This window comes from Physeter macrocephalus, chromosome 3 (genome assembly GCF_002837175.3).
Source record: "Physeter macrocephalus isolate SW-GA chromosome 3, ASM283717v5, whole genome shotgun sequence".
In the NCBI taxonomy this organism is placed as follows: Eukaryota; Metazoa; Chordata; class Mammalia; order Artiodactyla; family Physeteridae; genus Physeter; species Physeter macrocephalus.
This window is the reverse complement of record NC_041216.1, coordinates 18,100,252-18,122,795: the sequence shown is the minus strand read 5'-3', so window position 1 is coordinate 18,122,795 and position 22,544 is coordinate 18,100,252. Positions and strand designations below refer to the sequence as shown.

General features: G+C 41.1%; 1 protein-coding gene across 12 annotated transcripts in view; it reads right to left on the bottom strand.

Moving 5' to 3' along the window:
* Positions 1–18,897, bottom strand: part of EIF4G3 (eukaryotic translation initiation factor 4 gamma 3) — a 384,857-nt gene extending 365,960 nt beyond the window's left edge. For 6 of the 12 annotated variants that reach the window (XM_055083722.1, XM_055083721.1, XM_055083723.1 and 3 more), the window contains exon 1: positions 18,253–18,360. Coding sequence is in view for 1 of the 12 variants with exons in the window: in XM_055083731.1 (XP_054939706.1) it covers positions 18,253–18,476 (224 nt within the window). In the remaining 11 variants the exon portion in view is untranslated. Of the gene's footprint in view, positions 1–17,278; positions 17,370–17,734; positions 17,822–18,252; positions 18,629–18,790 lie in introns of those variants that run through there. The other 6 variants (XM_024125370.3, XM_055083733.1, XM_055083731.1 and 3 more) reach the window with 5 other exon arrangements.
* Between the last annotated feature and the right edge of the window lie 3,647 nt (positions 18,898–22,544).

The window sequence follows — 22,544 nt, the reverse complement described above, 5'->3', positions numbered from 1 at the left end:
CTGCAACTTTACCAAATTCATTGAGTAGCTCTAGTAGTTTTCTGGTAGAGTCTTTAGGATTCTCTATGTATAGTGTCATGTCATCTGCAAACAGTGACAGCTTTACTCCTTCTTTTCTGATTTGCATTCCTTTTATTTCTTTTTCTTCTCTGATTGCTGTGGCTAAAACTTCCAAAACTATGTTGAATTAATAGTAGTGAGAGTGGACAACCTTGTCTTTCTCCTGATCTTAGTGGAAATGGTTTCAGTTTTTCACCATTGGGAACAGTGTTGTCTGTGGGTTTGTCATATATGGCCTTTATTATGTTCAGGTAAGTTCCCTCTATGCCCACTCTCTGGAGAGCTTTTTTCAAAGTTGTGATTTCCAATAAAGTATTGGGCTGAGAAACAACTCCTAATTGCTTTCTAGTTTCATATCCATGGCTCATCTGGGCATTACACCTTAATAATTTCCCTTTTCATTTCAAAGCCAGTCAAATTAACCTAATATTTCAAATTCCTAGCTGAACTAACAAGGAGATACAGATATATACAATACATATGTATCTATGACAAAAGATGCCGTTACCTAGGAGCTACTCTCACTATTAAGTGTTCCTTTATTTGAGTACCAAGACAATATGCCTTTTAAACTATAAACTTACAAGCTATCCACCATGAATCTGCTACAAACCATGCACCAACTGTAAACAAAGGCTGAAATTTAAATCAGAACTACATGTGTTTTTTAAAATACATAAAGTCCGAGTTATCTTTAAATACAGGTTGGTAACAACCATGGAAATTAACCTAGCTCCAAGTCTCTTAAAAATATCTACACATAATTCATAAATTTGGAAAACTGCAGATAAAAAAGTAAATGAACTGAAAGTCATCCTTAGGAAAAGTATATACAACCTATCTTAAGAGTCCCAAGCAAAAATTATAACTCACGTATCAATCTTGGATTTGAATTATTTACTAAAAATATATAATCTGATCCTCCTGCCTAACAACCTTCCAGAAGGGTCCTTCTAAAACACAAAGTGGCCACATCATTCCCCAGCCTACAGCTTTGATGACTCCTCACTGTCATCTGGGTGAAATCCGTGCTCCTTAGCATGGCTTATATGGCCCTTTTCTGTGGCCTCTGATTATCCACTTCTCCCCTCCAAACTGTTGTTCCAGCAATGATGAACAAGTCATTTTTCACTGTCCTAAGTCTCTGTATGTGCTGATTCATGGCTGAAATACTCTTTGTCCTACCACTATCTTTCACATGGCTCATTCATCCTTCTAGATTGTTTAGAAGTACCGCCTACTCCAGGAAGCCTCTTCCCTCATTCCTCCCAATTCTCTCCCACCCACTCCCTTAAGTGAAGTGACCCCCCTCAGAGCTCTCACGGGTCCTGTGCTTTCTGATTCCTGTTTACTTACCCTCTTACATATCTGTCTCCTGCATTAGGACTGTAAACTTCTTGAGGGCAAAGACTATGACTTATTTCTAATTTCTCCGTGCTTAGCCCAGGACACATTGTCAGTGCTCAATAAATATATACTGAATGACTAAGCTGGGATACATAAACAAGAAAACAGATTTTTTTTTTTTTTTTTTGGCTGTGCTATGTGGCATGCAGGATCTTAGTTCCCTGACCAGGGATCAAACCCGTGCCCCCTGCAGTGGAAGCATGGAGTCTTAACCACTGGACTCACTGCCAGGGACGTCCCAAAAACAGATTTCTATTTAAAACTTATGGAGCAAGTATCCCATCTCTGCTTTGTTCTACATTCCATGTGAAACAGCTTGCCAAATCACCAGTTCCCAGCTGGTAAAAATATTGGACTAAGAAAGCAGTTCCCAACTTGTAAACCAAACTCCTTAGGTACAAAAATTCATCATCCACAAGCTATTTCCACTATTTCAAAAAGCTTAAGAAATTATATATCCGTCCACAATAACAAGGCAAAAACTGGCTAAAACATCAGTTCCTTTTCTCCTTCTTGAAATTTATCAATTAAGGGTGGTAACACTGAGTTCATTATGCTATGCTTAATTCCTGATTAGGATATAAAATCCTTTATTAAAAATGTAAATTCAAATGAATGATTTCATAATAACTGCAGCCCAGAACCCCAATAACAACAGCTTTTGAGTAGCCAAGGTAGATAATATGTGATTTAAGTATATTTAAAGCTTTTTATTATAAAACATGCCATTATTATAGAGAGTAAGCAAAAGTATAGATTTAAATATAACTTCCCAAACCAAAGCCCATCAAGGACTAATTTCAGGCTTGCAAAGAAAGAGAAAGAAATTTCTCTTCAGTCCCCAATCTTCCTTAAATGTAGCAACAATTACTTAAGCAGAGTTTGGAGTTTAAATCAAAAGGCTAGGACTTCCCTGGTGGTACAGTGGTTAAGAATCCGCCTGTCAATGCAGGGGACACGGGTTCAAGTCCTGGTCTGGGAAGACTCCATATGCGCGGAGCAACTAAGCCCGTGTGCCACAACTACTGAGCCTGTGCTCTAGAGCCCGTGGCTACAAATACTGAGCCCACATACCACAATTACTGAAGCCTGTGCACCTAGAGCCCGTGCTCTGCAACAAGAGAAGCCACCACAATGAGAAGCCCATGCACCGCAACAAAGAGTAGCCCCCGCTCAACGCAACTAGAGAAAGCCCACGCACAACAACAAAGACCCAACGTAGCCAAAAATAAATAAATTTATTTTTTTTAAAAAGTCAAAAAGCTACCTGTCAGGTATTAAATGTCACTTTCTCCAGCTACATAAAGCTCAGTGGGAACCTAACCAGGAAAGCATAAAAAGATTTTGCTTTCTTGGTTCTCTTTACTCTCAGCCGCTCTTTTCTACAGTTTCATCATCTTCATCAAATCACTGGACACTGCATGGACTTAGAACCTTTGCTTTTCTCTTCACATTCTCCATTATGCTTATATTTTCACACATTTGTTTTCCCAGCCCTTTCTGCTCATGTGACCTTCATCTCCCTATTTCCAAACATGTCCAGTTATCTCCATTTGTTAAATGAATAAGACGTTCCATTCATTTCAAATCCAACATGTCCTAAACTGAATTTATCTGCCCACCATCTCAAAACGTGATATAAAATTAAACCCTACATCTTTCTTACTCCATCAATGACAGCATAATTTTCCAGTCTCAAAGCCTTGGAGTCAGTTTTAAACTTTTTACTTTCTTTTATCAAGGATAGTCAAATCTTTCTTTCTTTTATAGCTTTCATGATATGACCATCCTTTCCTTTTCACTTCCCTCTAGCCTCAACGTGCAGCAGTAAAACCTTGGAAAACCTTTAATGGAACTAGCATATAGTCTCCATGCCTCCTGTCTCTCTCAACCCATTCAGCACAATCTTCATCTTCCGGTAATGACCAAACATGTTAGCAGGTCTTAAGTTTTCAATACACTTCCACCTGCTACAAGATAAAAGTACAGATTATTTAGCTAAATACCCAAAGTCTCCAAAATTATCACATGTACTGCACATACTATGTTTTCCATTTCAGCCAAGCAGGTCTTGTGACTACCCCGAACATACTATGTACCATTTCCTAACTGCTATAAATGTATCCTCCCTCAACTGTAATTGTCCTGGGACTTCCCTGGTGGTCCAGTGGCTAAGACTCCACGCTCCCAAAGCAGGGGGCCTGGGTTCAATCCCTGGTCAGGGAACTAGATCCCACATGCCACAACTAAGAGTTTGCATGCTGCAACTGAAGATCCTGCATGCCACAACTGAGCCCGCACGCCACAACTAGAAGATCCTGCATACGGCAATTAAGACCCAGCGCAGCTAGCTAGCTAAATAAATAAATAAATAAATAAACTGCAAATGTCCTTCCCCTTATGTCTACCCAAATCTTACTTCCTATTCCTCTAGTTCTCACTGATCTTTCAGGCCTCTGATCTCCTAACTCCATTCAGAGAGCACCTTAAATTTTTAACTGTTTGACTAGAGTACATAAGAGGCGGAGAGCACATTTCAGGTTTCTTTTGTATCTCCTTCAACAGCTAGCACCTACTATTATTTAATAAAACTTACTCCTTTGTTCATTTAATAAACAATGATTGCGTGTCTACTAAGCCTCAGGCACTTTTAGCTTAACCTGTGGAATCAAAACAATGACCAATATTTCCCTTCCCTGTTCTACTTCTTATTCGTTTCTCAAGATTCCATTAGTTCTTTCCTTCTCCCTTGAGCATCCTAACCTTACCATTACCAGTTGTCCTCTTCCATTCAGTTGAATAGCAACTAAGCTATTTTCACAAATATGTTTCTGGAATACAAAAGAAACATGACTTGCCTCTCCAAATATTCTGAGAAAAATTAGAAAGAGTGACCAGCAGTATGTGTGTGAAGGCTATTTTTCCATCTGACACTTGGAGGCTTCTCACAACTTTCCTTACCACTGACACTCATTTTCACACACAGTACTCCTATGAATAGACCAAAGCCTTAATTTCACTAAATGTATGCAGACTTACCTTTTGTACCTAGACTCCATGATAAATATATGGTTAATTGAAGAAAGGGGGTTGTGATTTTTAAAGTGCATATGAACTGTAACTTTTAATGACTAAATTTCTATTTCAGTTAAGCTCCTTCGGGTAAAACAATTCATCAGACCTGGCATTCAAAATTTAATAACAATAAAAAACAATGTACGTAGTCTGTCCACGGGTTCCACAGGGTTAACTAGAGTACGTCTCCGACCTCAAATCTCATCCAAAGAATTTACTCTTAGGCAAACTCAAAGAATGTGAAATACATACATCTTCTGACTAAATCAAACTGTTAGATATGAAGTAAAGACACTGGACCTGCAGTTCCCAATACAACCTAAACATAAAAAGCCCTTCAAATTCAAGTCTCTGGGAGCAAAACAAAGCAAAAACAAAAACCTCTACACATTTCCTTCTTTCATCTACTCTGCTAACAGAAGAAGGAATACTTTTTAAATCTGACCAAGTTTTAATACAAATTAAAAACGCTGACTCTTGGAGAATTCAGATGCTGGCCAAGCTCAAAAATAAAAAATTAAGTAATTACACATGATATGCTGTGATAACCTAAAACCATACTGAAAATTGGTAAAAATAATAAAAATGAAAAATTACAACAACAAAAAAACTATGTTTTAATTCTCAAATTGTTTCACAGTAACAAAAGCTTCTTGTACTGTGTCACAAGGTCAAATAAGTCGAGTCATTTCCCTGGACAGAAACCACTAATGCTGTTGCCTTATAAACGCCATCATAAAGTTTAGAAAGCATTTTCTCTTTCATTATCTCAATCATTATCATAACCCTTTGAAAAGGAGAGAGGTACTATTTTCCTCATTTTACAGATGAGAAAACTAGAACTCAAGGAATTAGGGGATTCACCACAACCACATGGCTACCTTCATGTAAGAAAAGGGATATAAGAAAATGTACAGGTATCTACTCATTTGTATAAAAGAAATACAGGAAAGATAAACCAGAAATTAAGAGATTGGTTACCTCCAGGTACAGGTGGGAAAGAAGGGGGAAAGAGAAACTGGGTAGCAGAGATAGGAGTAACACTTCTCTGAGTATATCTTTTTTTTTTTTAAATATAACTCAGACTCTTAGAACCAGAGTAATGTTTCACATATCCAAAATAAACAATCAAAACTAAAAGTAGAGAAATAGGGTTAGCAATTCTCAAACTTTTATGTGTATACTATAATTAGCTGAGTAGATTGTAGATAATGAGAGCCAGGTTTCTCATTATTGGAGATATTTAATAAATAAGGAAAAGGGGAATGTTAAAACAAACTGGGTGGCATTGCAGTGGAACTCGAGCTATTAGTATAAACTCGTGGTTTTTAACGTATATACAAATACAGAAATACAGATAATGTGTATACAAGTGGGTTAGTGTGTGTGTGTGTGTGTGTGTATATATATATATATATATATATATATATATATATATATATTCCCTAATTTTGTCTGCCGAAAGGGCCTAGAAGCAATGACTTTCCAGTAACACTGAACACACCTCGGCCCAGAGCTTGGTCACTAACACCATTTTCCAATAAAAAGAGTCAGGATTTCTTGGAGAAGTGGCTGATCACAGCATTGAGGCAGGAAAAATACAATATGAACCTGAAACATCTTGTGGTGCCACAAAGTAAAGAAATGCTTTAAAAAAGAAAGGGGGGGGGGGTGGCGGGCAAAATTCCCTGGCAGTCCAGTGGTTAGGACTCCACACTTTCACTGCTAGAGGCCTGGGTTCAATCCCTGGTGGGGGAACTAAAATCCTGCAAGCCACACAGCGTGGCAAAAAAAAAAAAAAAAAAAAAAGGTTGGTGGCTGGGTAGAAAAACACAGGAGCCAATCTGAAGGAACTCGTAATGGCCAAAGTTGGAATAATCTGAGCAACAAAACAAATAATGATAATACATATCCGTGACTCCGTGATGATATAAATATATAATAGAATAAACTAATAAATGGAGGAGAGCTCTTCCTCACAGCAGAATTACAATTAATAAATGTAGAAGGAAAGAGAGAAATAGCCCCAATTATGCAACCACAAACTTAATAAACGTTGCATGTTAAGATCCACCAATTGCTGAAATTAGTGGGCCAAAGTTTGAGGAGAAACAGTATTTGCAAAGTCTTCCACAAGATACTTATCAACTACAAAGAGAAAGATAGTAACGCCACAGTAGAATGACCCACCATGCAGACACCAATCTAACCAAGTAATCAAAGTAACCATTACATACGGACATCAGGAACTTCTTAATATGATACACTATCGAACTTCTTGATATGATACACTACGAAAGGATGCATTCTGCTATTCTTGCCAAAATTCATAACCTCATTCTGATCATGAGAAAACATCAAATAAACCCAAACTGAGGGATATTCTACAAAATAACTGACTGGTAATCTTCAAAGGCATCAAGGTCATGAAAGATAAGGAAAGACAGAGGAACAATCACAGGCTGGAAAAGACTAAGGAAAAATAATAACTAAAAGGATAGTGGAAAAATTGGTAAAAATTCTAATAAGGTCTGTAGTTTAGCTGAAAATACTGTATCAATGGTAATTTCCTGTTCTTGATGATTATACTGGTTATGGAAGATGCTAACAGTAGGGAAGGAGGTGAGAGATACAAGGGAACTCTTCCTACTATTTTGGCAGGTTTTCTGCAAGTCTAAAATTAGTTCAAATCACGTTTGTCTTTTTTTTTTAAAGGGGGCTTTAAAATACTTTGTTCCTACTTAGTTGACATGCTAATGTCAAAGACTTCTATAATAACTACAAAGTAAAATACAAAATACAAATTGTTGGACCAAAGGATATAAAATGTTTTGCTGCCTCACAAAGCATTTTAGTAACATATCTAGAAATAGCATAAAGATGCCTAATTTTCTAAGCTATATAATGGTTACTAGGTAGGATGACCCTATAATTTACCATCCAAACCAGGACCATTACAGGAGAAAGGGGATCTTCCTTCGGTTACCCTACTAGTAGATCAAAGTGGTTCATGTTATTAAAGATCTCAAATCAGTTTGAGCTGGCATAAACTTGATGCTTAGGCAAGTCATCCTCATTTCCCTTAGCCTCTGAACAAACGCCCCTGAGGGAGGGGGCCAGAAATTTGGAGGAGGAGATCCCCAAAGTAGACTTATGTAATGCAAAAGTAAGCTAATGCATACTTACATGCTTCTATTTTTTAATTATGATTTTTTAAAGGTCAAGAATGAAATCACTGACTTTCCAGAGCAGCATTCAGCTTTCACTGCCTTGCCTAAAATGTACCACATTCAAGTACACTCACCCAGTCCCAGCATAAAAGGTAATAAGCTAAGGTTAAGTACTCTGCTGTATGCTTTTGAAACAGCAGTTACCTCAGGAAGTTGGACTGGTTCCAAATTCTATTATTTCTGAAAAAGATCAACAATGTAATATTGAAAGTGTCAGCTGAATATGACATATTAGCCTCAAAGGCTCAACAATATTAACCAGGTGTTGATGTCCTTAAAATTCTACATTTAAGTTAATTAAGACCCACTTCCCTTTGCATATTTAGTAAGAGCTAAGCTAAAGATATGCATAGTAATTTATAAAACTTAAAAAGTAGACAGACATAGTTTTTAAAAATCAGCAACCCCATTCCCACACTGTAATATTTCAAGTCACTGAAGAAGTTTCTTGTGTGTGGAAAATCTTCATCCAAAGCAAATAAACCCTGTTTTTAACAGACCTGAAAGGTTATACAGAGCCTCTTCCTTAATGTGGTCTTTTCCTAAATAGTAAAAAGAGTCCTGTTAGAGATTAGCAGTATTTCTCTATTTTGTTTCTTTATAATAATATAAAGAAACATGAGCATAGACTGAGGGTATAACCTAATAAATAAAAAAACCAAATTTAACTTGAAAATTACATAAATGCTTTAGGCAGAACTAACATTCTATGTGAAATACAATAACCCAAGAATTTGTAACTTACAATTTCAATTCGTCACAGGACAGCAAAGTAGTCAAATGCCCATACCTTACTTCTTACAAAATTATCACTGCCTAATAGGAATTATCTTAATAATAAAACAGGCAAAATCTCTTTTGAATAGTTCTAGGCATTATACAAAAGGAAGAAATGGTTAAAGTTTGTTTATTCAATAAGTCATAAAAAATTAGCACACCTCACTAAATCTCAAACATTTAATGGATTATAAAACCTTACACATAGTTCTGTGATGCCACTCCTACTCTCCTAATCTTTCCTGTTCCTTATTTTAACTTGCACACCTCAACCAAATAAATCTTCAAAACTACTGTTTTCATCACCAGTTTCCCAATAAAAAAAAGAAAAAGAAACAAAAGAAATGCAATTGATTTTTGACAAAGTGCCAAGACAATTCAATGAGGAAAGAACAGTCTTTTCAATAAATAGTACTGCAACAACTGGATATCCAAATGCAAAATAAACTTGGACCCCCTACTTAACATCATACACAAAAATTAACTCAAAATGGATCAGAGACTTAGATGTACTTAATTATAAAATTATAAACTATTAGAAGTAAACAAAGAAGTAAATCTTCATGACCTTGAATTAGGCAAAGCCTTCTTAGACACAGTATGAAAGCGCAAGTGACAAAAGAAAAACAGATAAATTGGACTTCATCAAAATTAAAAACTTTTCTGCTTTGGAGGGTGAAAAGTGAAAAGATGACTCACTGAATGGGAAAAAATATTTGCAAATGTTATATCTGAAAAGGGACTTGTATCCAGGATATACAAAGAACTCTTACAATTCAATAATAAAAAGACAACCAAGCTAAAAACCGGGCAAACGATTTGAGCAGACACTTCTCCAAAGACAAATGGCCAATAAGCCCACAAAAAGATGCACAACATCATTAGTCATCAAGGAAAAGCAAATCAAAACCACAATGAGATACTACTTCACACCCACTAGAACGGTCTATAATCCAAAAGACATATACAATGCCAAGTGTTGGAACCTTCATCTTTTGCTGGTAGGAATGTAAAATGGTAGTCACTATGGAAAACAGTTTGGCAGTTAATCAAAATGTTAAACATGGAGTTACCTCATAAAACCCAGCAACTGTACTCTTAGGTATATACTCAAGAGAAGTGAAAACATACATCCACACAAAAACATTCATAGCATAATTATTCATAATAGTAAAAAAGTTTAAACGACCCAAACGTCCATCAACAGATGAATGAAGAAAATGTAATACTTGGAATATTCTCCAACAATTTTAAAAAAAGGTTCTAAAACATGCTACAACATAGATGAACCACAAAAAAATTATGCAAAGTGAGAGAAACCACTCACGAAAGACCACATATTGTATTATTCCTATATGAAATGTCCAGAACAGGCAAATCTCTATAGGCTGAAAGTAAATTAGTACTTGCCTAGGGCAGACAGAACTAGGGGGGGGAACTGGTGAGTCTAATGGGTTTCTTTTCGGAGTGATGAAAATATTCTAAAATTTATTAGGGTGATGGTTGCAGTATTCTGTGAATATACTCAAGACCACTGAACTGTACACTGTAAATGGGTGGCTTGTATGATATGCAAATTATATCTCAATAAAGCTATCCAAAAAAAAGAACAATGGTTTTACACAAGTGAGGTCTAACCTCTTCTCTTATTCATTCAAAGTCCTCTAGAATCTGGATCCATTATCTCAAGCATTCAACCTCAAGACTCCTCCACTCCAAGCATACTGATCAGGACCCTTACAATCCAGCACACACCGTGCTTATTTCAGGTCCAAATCTTTGTTCGTGCTGATCACCCACTCACCACAATCCATTCCTCTCTGACGAACCAAACCCTGACTACAGTCTTAAACTCTTCTTTTTAATTTTTTAAAAATTCATCTTTCAGTTCAAATTCTGTTTCTTATACGCTATTTTCTAGGGCCTAGAAAGAGTCAGGAGTCACCCTTTCTTTCTTACATTCCTCCATTCTATCTTCAAGGTTCAGTCCTTTCCATTCTCAGTGTAAAAATACTGTATTTTGGCTCAAAACTGGCTGTACTTATTTCTACTGCCACCTAATTTTCCCCCTTGTTATTCCAAAATTCTGTTTGTTCCCATGCTTCAATCTTATTTCCCTAACTCCACATGAGACCGCATATGGTCTTTTCCTCCCTCCTCAATCACTCCATATAATACCAACAATTGTTGAAAACCAATTAAATGAATAGAGGCAATATCACACATGTATACAATTCATAACTAGCAAATACCACCCTGGCCACATCTTTTTTAAGTATGATTGAATATATGGATGAAGATGGATTCAAAGGAATAATTTTTTAAATGTACATAACTGTAGGGGGGAAAATCTGTGAAGTTAGATCAAGTTTTAAGGTCATAAATAATGCAAAACATTATAGGCACAAGTCAAAAATGTTTGACTTCTTGATAAAGGTTTCAGCCCTTCTCTTTCTAATGTGCAGTGATAACTTCTGAGCTACAAGCCAAAGGTGAAAGAAGACCTTTCCAAAGAAACAAAAATAGTTCATTCCAAATTGATGAAGAATAAAACTAGTTCAAAAAGTAGTTTCTGCTGGCAGATAGTTAAGTAACAAAATAAGCAAGATACAAAACGGTATGTAATTTAACCTTAAGTTATGTTACAAAAAAGGGCAGATTTTAAGTCCATAGAAAAAAGGACAAGAAATAAACCAAAATGTTAAACAGTGGTTATCTCTATGTACTAAAATTATGACTCGGGCTTCCCTGGTGGCGCAGTGGTTGGGAGTCCGCCTGCCGATGCAGTGGACACGGGTTCGTGCCCCGGTCCGGGAAGATCCCACATGCCGCGGAGCAGCTGGGCCCGTGAGCCATGGCCGCTGAGCCTGCGCGTCCGGAGCCTGTGCTCCGCAACGGGAGAGGCCACAACAGTGAGAGGCCCGCGTACCGCAAAAAAAAAAAAAAAAAAAAAAAAGATTATGACTGACTTTTTACTTTTCCATATTTTAAAAATTTTCTGAATTGATGATGTGTTACTCATAATTATAAAACAAAAATTTTAATAGTAACATTTGACTATAAATGTTTTTTCTCCTTGGCCTTATACAAATTCTAATCTTCAGTATCTATACTTCAAATGTAACCCAGCCATTTTAGATGGCTATGTAAACTGGGTCAATGCTTATGCCATCTCAGAGGAAATTATGGAACTATTTTCAATTCAATTACACATCAGTGCAAACAATTTAGGGCAGCTTTGAGTGCGAAAAGTGTGCTGTGATGCCATCTCTATTACCCCAAAACTTATCTTAAACTGATTCCTAGACTCTAACTCAATCAACATTTCATTTAACAAATATCTACAGACTTCCTACTACCTGCCAAGCACTGTTATAGGTGCTAGCAATTCAATAGTGAACAAAAGCGACAAAAATCTCTGCCTTTATGGAGTTTACATCCTCTACAGATAAAATTTAATGTCTCAAAAGAGTCAGGAAACACACACACAGGGCTCAAAAAAGTACAAAACAACTACTAGTTAATAAAGATCATAAAAAATGACAAATTTCAAATGTACTTTAAATAGTCCAAACTATCTCAAATTGCAGTTAAGAGTATAGGAGAGTGAAAAACTTCTGATTGGCAGCAAGCCAAAGAACTAGGAACCAATTGAGAATTCAGAAGTATCTTGGGATCCTGCAATATTTCATCCATGTAAATCTCACCTGCAGTTTACACATTACTTGAAGTCAGGCGCCTACCTAATAATCAGGAAATACTTCATTTCGTATTATATTAGCTCGAAGTATTATTCCTAAAGTAAAAATAGATTGTTTCTCATCACAGGAGTTCACTTCAGAACTTACTTTCCCTCATACCTCATAATGAACTAACTGGATCATCACCCAGAGCAAGGCAGCATCTGACCTTGGTGGCAACCTTATTTTACAGCCTCAAGCCATCCCACCACAGACAATACAGTCTTCACTACTAAAGTCAGAGAAGTATTTCAGTCTGTTTGGCTAAATCTAACATTAATAAAACAAAAACCAGAGGTTTCTTCTCATATGAGCAAGCTGCCTTCCCTATGATCCACGTCAGAATGCCTCTGGTATCAGAAAGTCACCACAGAAACATGTCACTGACCATCAGACAAACTAAGAAACCATTAATAGGTCTCTATAAATCCTTCCCGCCTACTTGCAAGAACAAAAAAAACCTCAAACCATAATCTTCAGAATTAAAAGCCATTACAATGCAAGAGGATCACTTTGTAAACTATAAACCAGTCTTACCCCTTCATTTTAGAGAAGGGGAAACTGATGCCCAAAGTAGTTATGTGACTAGTCCAAGATAACACATTAAAATGGAAAAGCCAAACTTGAATCCAGATTTTTTTTTTTTTACTCCAAATCAGGTGGACTTCTCAATACACCAAGTAAAATCTATATTTTAAGGCCAGCAGGTACTGCTTCCCAGCCAAAGTCTAATATCAGAAGGGCAGGGGGGTATTATGGGATGAGTGTGAAGGAGACCAGGAAAGAACCAACCACAGAGGTCAGATCTGATACATATCTTCTCATACTCTAATTCCTCATATTATGATGCAGAAGATTTTTTTTTTTTTTTTTTTTTTTTTTTTTTTGCCGTACATGGGCCTCTCACTGTCGTGGCCTCCCCCGTTGCGGAGCACAGGCTCCGGACGCGCAGGCCCAGAGGCCATGGCTCACGGGCCCAGCCGCTCCGCGGCATGTGGGATCTTCCCGGACCGGGGCACGAACCCGTGTTCCCTGCATCAGCAGGCGGACTCTCAACCACTGCGCCACCAGGGAAGCCCCCAGAAGATATTTTGAATCTACAGCAATTGTGTTTTGATTACCATGTTCTCTGGTACCTCCTTCTAGCTTCTCTGCTCCTGCTAAAAACCTGAAACATGCCTGAAATCCATTTAGTACTAAAATTCTATGCAGCAGCAACAGCAAAGGAATTGTGAAAAGTCAGCAGGCACAAGGTGAAAGCTCTGTAAACCTTGGGTAATTCTTACTCATCCTTCTAATTTAGCTCAGATTTCTTCTGGGAAGCCCTAATTCCTCCTTCCCCCAGGCTAGGCTCTTATAGCAGAGTTACTGTACTTGCCTCATGGTATTCTGTCCATTTACCTGTCTGGACCAAGTTCTTTGAGGGCAAAGATTTCAACCCCAGACCTAGCACTGAGTATGGCACACAGTAGGTGCTGGATAAATGAACAATTTTAAAACTTGCCACTTAGATTAAAGCTCCAATACAAATAGCAACCCTATTATGATTTAAAACATGGGTTTAAAACATTTTTTAGCAGACATTTTGTAAAAATCTTATCAGAAACCCCAATGTGGAAAAGCACCGTATCAGTCCTTAGGTAATTTAAATTCTCAGTTTGACAGAAAATACCCATAAGCCTAGGACAGGGAGTAGCAGCAGTATGTGACTGATGTGAGCTGATGTGACTCAGGCATCTAACTTTCTTCCTTCTTTATCTCCATCTTGCATTGGTCTCCCTCTCTCCCTTGCTAGAAGAGGATGATGAGGATCTGCTCTCTCGAAGCACAGATCCATCTTTGTTTATGGTGGGGCTTAGGAGTAAACAGACTGCTGGCCACTGCGTAAGCTACGGAGTTCTAGTTGCTAGTTATAAAGGTATTTTGCTGGAGGCCTTGCTAACATCTGAACAAGCAGAAACATGCACTGAATCAAATGTGGCAGGCCTATTCCTATGCTTTAAGGCTCAATGAGGTAAAGATAACCTACTTGTCTAGCAGTGTGTGGCTATGAGCTAATTAAAACAAGGTGCAGCATCACTGCATTCTAGATTACTCCACGGAGCTCCTTTACTTTATACAGATTTCCCCTAGCTATCAAATATGGGAGGGTATCCTTCCTTCCACTTCCACATGCAGACTTGGTAAGAAGTAGCACAGCATACTACAAAGGACATTCACAAGCTTTGGAACCACGGTCTGAACTGCAGTCCACTACTTACTAGAGAGACAACTGTGGGGATGTTACTTAACTTCTCTGAACTTTAGTTTCCTCATCTACAAAATACAGACAGTATTTTACAGATGAGGAATATATACAGACTCATTACAGTCCTTGTGAGAATTAAATAAAATCATGTATGTATGGCTCCTAGAATAGTAGGCACTCAATAAATGAACACTATTGTTATTATTCAGATTTCGCTTTGGTAGAGGCAAAAAAGAAGAAAGCAAATGTTATTAGCTTCAGCCTACAAAACTGAAAATCAACACATGTTGAACACAAAAAAAGGAAAACTGTAATACCCAAAAAAAAGGGAATATTTGCTTTTAATATATGTCATATCTAAGACAAAATAGCTGAGGACACAAGTCATTTTTGGGTCACCACAGGCCTTTACCAAATTTAGTTCCTTTAAAGAACCCACTGCTCTGATTTCTTAACCAAACCAACTCCCCCCAAACAGTAACTAGACTCCCCAGAAGTGTCAGCAGCCCTGAGAGAAATTACACCCTGAAGTCTTTCCATATAAATAGAACACTGTGTATTCATAACAGACTGCAAAATTGTTCTGTTTAAGTCAGAACTACTTGGGGACCTGAATTCAAACTCATTTATCTTTAATTATCTCAAGGGTGAGCAATTTCCATCTAAAGAACTAGGCTTTTAATGGGGACCCAAGAACTCCCTGAAAATGTAAGCAAGATTTTCTATGCATGTACAATTTTCTGTGGGGAGGATCTACAAGCTTCCATCAAAATGTCAAAGTTGTTTGTTACCCAGAAAAGGTTAAGAATCACTACTGAGATTCTCAGTAGAGCCTCTTGGAACCTCATACTGGGAAGCTGAGGTGAGCAAATCTCAAGGCAAGTATCCTAAAGTGCCAATTTCATAAACTATTCATATTGGATTATGTTATAAAACTCTAAGCATATTTCTCCCTTGCCATTAGCACTTTTTATATCAGGGTTTATCTTCTTCTTTCATCCCCACCATTCCTGCCCACCCTCTGCCATGCCCCATCCCTTGCCTCTCAGCAGTCAAAGGCGTCTTTCCATGAAATGGCCTTATGAGCCTGCCACGCCATACCAACGCTTACTTAAGCAGGTTCCGTTTAAATTCAAATTCACTGTCATTTCTGATTTGTCACTTGAACACTAAGTACAAATGAAGGACATCTTGTTACATGAATCTCTAATATTTTTACAAATTTAAAATACTATCTGAACTTATTAATTCAATTCAAACACAACTGCACCTGTATATTTTGAGGAACTGGAGAGTTAATCAAGCCATAGAAAGAGCAACTCTAAATTTGCACTCCAGTCTCAATGCTTCAATGTGTATCAACTTATATGATAACCACTTTCATCAAACAAATACAAATTCCCACACTCAGTGTACAAAAGCAGAATTGCTCTATTTCAATCCATTTTTAACCAATTCCCCATTACCACTGATAACATTTCACCATTGGTATGTTCTAATGAAATCTGTAATCTACACTTCATTTACTATACAAGCTTTTCGATTTTAGCAATTTGTAACCTTTCAATGCATAAAGCAAAGAGAAGATAATAGAACTGTGAAATACATCAAGAAGAAAATTTAATCTTACTTCGATGACATGAGGCAAAGTAAAAACTTAAAGCCACATAAAACCAAGTATCCTATATTACAATGTATAGGTATAAAAGTTATTTCCACTAGAAATTACATCTAAAATCCCCTTTAACAACTGTTGCAGTAGTAGTAACTACTTTTATGTTGCAACCAACTCACAGCTTTTATAAGTCCTTCCTTTGTGAAATGCGCTGAGAAAAAGTACACTTGAAACACTCAAGTCACAGCTCTTTGTGTCCAAATAACACCACCAAATTCACCAAGCACTGTCATATTCAGCCCTCAGATCCTTACTTATCACTCTGTAGTCAAGAACAAATACTATGGACCTCCTTTCATTTAATTTCCAAAACAGCTCCAAGATGCAGGTAAGGAATAATTTACTTGGTGGCGCAGCATAGAAACTTAGAGCCCTAACCAAATATGGGCAATCAAGACCAAAAAAAAAAAACTGAAATTAAAAAGGAATTTAAACTCACAAAGCATTAAGTCAAGATATGTTTAAGAGATCCAGCACTGAATTCCACCTTGAAGTAGGCATTATCAGCCAAACTTCTTCCCCCAGAGTAAAGCAACTAGGGATACTGATCAAAACTAACCAGGTTTTCGAGGAGCAACAAACACTCAGATATCACTAACCATTTTCATTGGTGAACAATTCTTAATTGAACAGAATCTTGCAGTTCAACCTTATGAAATCAGTACACACATGACACTGGAATGGAATTTATCTTACTCTGCGCCACCACTGCTTGGATTGAAAAAATGTGGACTAACAATATTCAAAGAACAGAGAAAATGGCACTTGACAGAAACCAAAACGATGACCTGGAATGACTCTAGAAGGGAGATACCTTCCCCTTCTGAAAGCAATGGACACAGACAAGAATCAAACTACAGACTGTGAAATAATCTCTGGACCTCACAGCAGTTAGCTTCTAACTTGCTCAAACACCCTACTCTCTCTAAAAGTCAAACACACGATGACACAAATACAAAAACACAACACATCTAACATCCAATGATTATTTATTGATTTACACAAATACAACGGATTGGGGGGAGGGATGCATGATGAAATGTTATTCTAAGGTAGCTAATAATACCTTTCTAAGTCTCCGTGGAATTCATGAACTCAATGTTTTACCTTCACCGGCTGGTTTTTAACTAAAATACCTCGTCACCAAGTCTTTTTAATCAAAGCTGTCCAAAAATTCTACAATCAAGCAAATAACATGAAATTAGACACATTCAATACTAGACTTTCCTCCAGGGGCCCTGGTACCCTCTAGACATCAGGCCTATGAAGAGTAAATGAAAGCCCTTTAAAAATATTCAGCATAACACAAGCCTTCCAAGAAGTGAGACTTTTGGGGGTGATGGGTAATGTCTGTTAATTTCCTCTTCCTTTAAAAAGGTCAAACGCAGGGAAGCGTCCGGTTTAACATTTCCTCCCTAGATCGCGTTCCACCACAAACCACAACTCCCCCAATCGCTAAAAAACACTAGCCAGAGGGAGTGCTTTCTGCAAAATTTCACCGTAGATTTAAAATCCAACTTACCTCAGGAACGAGCTGAGTTTAGTTTCATACAGGAAATTTACCAATAAAGTTTATTATGTATTAATAATAATAATTAGAGAAGCCCACCATGCCCCGCTGCAGGGGGAGCTGAAGGGAGATGAGGAGGGTGTAGTCCTCACAACAATCAGAGAAAAGCCTTCCCTGCAGGGCTGGTCACAGGCACCAGCAAATTCGGCCTAATAAAGGGGGTGGGGGGTAGGGTTTAGGGGAGGAGAGGCGAGGGGGGGGAAGGGTCCCCCAGCTCCAAAAGGGAAGGGCTGCAGAAGCAAGGCCGATGGAGCTAGTTTTCGCAGTAGTGCAGAGGATCCTGGGGTGCCTCGCAGTGCTGCTGCCGGGGCACCCCAAAAGGTCCGGCCAAGCCGGGTGCGTGGGCTGGAGGAGCAGCCCCTTCCCTGGCTGGGCAGTGGCTGCCGGCAGGAGAGTCCCCGGAGGGGCCACAGCCACCCTGGTCTGCAGCGAAGAGAGCCAAAGGGCCGGCAGGAAGGTGAAAAGGATACTGTTGGGGCGCCTGGGTCTGAAGGGCCCTGATGTTCGGGTGAGGAGGGGCCGCTGCCGCCGCTGCTGCTGCTGCCGCCGCCGCCGCCGCCGCCGCCGCCGCCGCCGCCGGGTGAGGAGGCGGTACCGCTGCCGCCGCCGCCGCCGCCGCCGCTCCGGTGCCGGGTCCGGTTCCTGATGCAGCCGCTGAGCCTGATTTCAGAGCCGGTTTCTGCGGTAAACTCATGGCAAAGCGAAGCCACCAACCCCCCCAGAGCGGGACCGGGCGCGCCGGGGTGCAGGGGCCGGGGGCAGCGGGGGGGCGGGATGGGGGCAGACCCGGGGAGGCGGCGGGAGCGGGGGGCCGGGGGGAGGCTGGGAGGAGGAGGAGGAGGGAGCCGGGGCCGGTCACACACGCCCGCCGCCGCCGCCGCCGCCGCCGCCGCCGCCGGCAGCAGCAGCCGCCCCGCGGGCCAGCACCACCGGCTGCCGGTCTCCGTGACAACGCGACCCCAGGGGGGGGGCCGGACCCGGCGGGGGCAGGAGGCGGAGAGACCGGACCTTTCACGGCAATATCCTCATGGGCCGGCGGCAGGGGGTCTTTATCCCCCTCCCCGGGGGAAGCGGCGCCCTTCTCGGTAGCGGGGCTCAGGCGATGCCGGCGGATTTTCTTCACTCAACGAGCAGAGCATCCAACATGGCGCTGCGGCCGCCTCCAGCAGTCCGGCAGGACGGCTGCTCGGAAAACTTCGGGCCTTTTCGGAGTAGCTCGGGAGGCCGAGGGTGAGAAGCTCCTTCGGCTCTTTCCGGAGACTGCGAGAGGTCGGGGTTCTTCGGAAACACTCGGGGGCGCCTTCGGCCGCCGTTCGGCAGTTCTCCGGGGCTGACTAGCTTCCTCGGGAAAGATCGGCTAGAGGGGCTTCCAGGCTCGCTGCGGCTGGGGTGCGGGGCGGAGGCAGAGACCAAAGGCGAGGTCTGGTCTGCGAGAGCCCTCCTCTGCCGCCCAGGCTCGAAGAACAATGGTAACGGCCCCGGAGCCTGCGGTCCGCAGAGCCCTGTCCGCAGGGGCGGGAGGCAGTGAGGCGAGAAACCTCGATTACGGTGGGAGGAACCGCTTAACCGGAGTGAAACCGCTGGATGGGAGCCCGCCGCGTGGACCTATTAGCATAACAAATAGCACTCGCCGGCCCTTAACGCAGTTCCCGTCCATTGTGTCTACATTTCGCCCTCGTCCACTCAGAGAGGTGAGCGGGATGAGGAGCTCCATTTCCAGAGCACGCTGAGTCTGAGAGAGGAAAAGTGACCGGCCCAAGGTCATCCAGCCAAGAAAAAGGACAGAGACAAACCTGGATCTGAAATCCAGCTTCATTCGTCCGAATGAACCTTGCAGCTTCCCAAGTTGCCTGGGGACCTGATCCGACCCTCCTTATCTAATCAGCAGCCTTAACTTAGGGATCTGTGGACGGATTCTTCCAAGGCCTGCCCGGAGACTGGAGCGCCTTTTGACCAGCAGCCAGTGGTCGGCTCCCCGGTGTCCTATGCCAACGTAACACTTGGTGATAAGCTCCTTTTCTCCCCAGCAGGACCAGCCAACACCCCCCCACCCCCTGCCCACACACTCCACCCCCAATTGGGTTCTTGTCCAAGCACAGGAACATTGAGGGGAAAGGAATTGCAGAGATCAGGGAGCAAGCCAGGTAATAACTGTAACCAGGCACTGAGCAGTTCATTATCTCACACAGTCCTGTGAAAGAGGTGGTAATCATTTCACAAATGTAGAGCCTGAGGCACAGGGAGGCTCAATACCATCACACAACAGAAGAAGCTGAGAAAATTGAGGCTCGAAACTGACAAGAGACTTTCCCAAGGTCACATGGAGAGTGTAGTTGGCAGAGACAAAATTAGAGCTGGGCTCTGCCTCCTGCTATACTGCCTTCCTTTTTTTTTTTTTTTTTTTTTTTTCAATTCGCATAAAGCTCTACACATAGTGGGTGCTTAATTCTTGACAGTCCCTGGGACCTCCAAAAGCTCCCTCTGGGAAAAAGCATCTGGATGAGGGTGAGGGTGATACCACAACTGCATCTTTCTGGAGAGGGTTTCACAGCTCCTAGTGTAGAAAAGGAAGCATCATCCCCCATCTCCAGACTGGAATGCAGGAGCTACTTCATACTCTGGAATCCTAAACCATTTGGATTTGTAACACCTGTTTACCTGGGGTTGGATTTTCTGCTCTTCTCTAGACGTGACTGGCTCCAGGAAAAATTCCCAAGTGGTCTTGCAGTTCCCCAGATTCTCCTTCTATGTTCCAGATCTCAGACTTTCTTCTCCCAGTGGAAACCTGTTCCCAGGAAAGAATTTGGCTTCCCATTTATACTAGGGTGATAACAGACTGATAATTGCTTAATTGTTATTCTTTTCTGAGCTAGTTTCATTTCCTAACTTAATAGCTACAAGCATCGGGTGATTACTGTGTGTCTGGTCTTTGCTAAGCACTTATGAGCATTATCTCTCTTGAAACAGATAGACCTTGGGCAAAATAATGTAAAAGTCCCTGATAAGATACTGGCCCCAGGCAATCAATGCAGAAGGCTTATAGGGAGCAAAGTCAGAAAGGTAGAGCACTCTCCTTTCATCCAAAGCATAGCCCTGCTCAACACCTCCCATCTGGCACAGAGAAGCTAATATTTATTGAACACCTCCTGGGTGCCACGGTACAACTCTGCTAAACATTCTGCTTAGATTCACTCTTATTCATCTCAACAACTCTGCAAGGTATTATTATATCCCATTCACAAATAAACTGAGGCTTAAAGATGTGAAGAAGCAACTTGTATAACTTTCAAGTGGAAATGCTGGCATTCAAACCCAGGCACATGACTCCAGTTCTGATTTGCCACCATTGCCTTCCACAGACCAACCTCCCCACACTGGCCAGAGGCACTGTCAATAAGCGAAGCTGATTTTGTGAACTTGCCTGCTGAGAGCCCTCCTTGGCTCCCCCATTGCCTTCAGGATCCAGTCTAAATTCAAGGCCCTTCAGGATCTCGACTCTGCTTCCATCCTGCCACTCTCCGCCTCAGATCCAGAACTGCAGCCACCTTGCTCCACTGCAGACAAAGCCATTCTCTTCCTCGCCCTGGTGTCTGTATGTGGACTACGACCCCAAACCATCCTCTCCCTTCTCAGCCCGTTGGCTAATGCCTGCTCCTGCCTTAAGGCTCGGCTTAGGCCTCACCTCCTCTAGGCACCCTTTCTCACTCCCCAGGCTGAGCTAGGCTCCCCTTCTCTAGGCTCCCAAGTAGATGCTTAAAGCTCAGTGTTGAACAATAAAGAGTACAGCTGTTGGAATCAAATTACCTGAATTTGGGGGCTTCCCTGGTGGCGCAGTGGTTGAGAGTCCGCCTGCCGATGCAGGGGACATGGGTTCGTGCTCCGGTCCGGGAGGATCCCACGTGCCGCGGAGCGGCTGGGCCCATGAGCCATGGCCGCTGAGCCTGTGCGTCTGGAGCCTGTGCTCCGCAACGGAAGAGGCCACAACAGTGAGAGGCCCAGGTACCGCAAAAAAAAAAAAAAAAAATTAGCTGAATTTGATTCTCAGCCCTGCCATTGATTAATTGTATGACCTTGGAGAAATCTCATAACCTCTCAAGCCTCAGTTTTCTCATCTGTAAAATGGAGGCTCCACCTCTTCTCATGAGAAATAAGACAACAAAGTCCAGTCCCTCGCTCATAGTAATAGTTGGATACATTTTAGCTACTATTATTCATTTACATAGGAACATTACCTAGTCATTTAAAATATCCTTGATATCTAGCACTCAGTAAAAAGGATGTGAGCTTGCTAAAGGACAGAATAATTGTGAACTGCCAGAGGATTTTCAGATTACCCTGGAGAAGCCCTGGGTACTGCAGAGCCTAGGCTGGGCCTCACTGCACAGGGAGCGAAAAGGGTGAGAGCTTCCTGGAGCAGGCAGTGTTGGCTCACAGGAGGAGTCTTGAATTTTTGACCAGCCAGCCACTGTTCCTAGAGCCCACTATGCTTCCCCCAACAGAGACCTGCATTCCCTCCCGGAATCAAAATACCTCTCCATCCTCATTCAAAGAGCCAGCAGACAGGTGAAGACTTGGTTTACACATCTCCTCGTGGCTGGGTGATGGAGCTTTGCTTAGTTGTTATCATGTGGGGTCACTGTGCTGTTTCTCTGAGTAAACTGAAGATTGGGCTCAGGGGGACCCCTTAATTTCTTAATTGAAAACTTTTGAAAATATTGTCACAAGCTGGAGGTCTCTGGCCCTTTCTTCTTTTTTTTCTCTT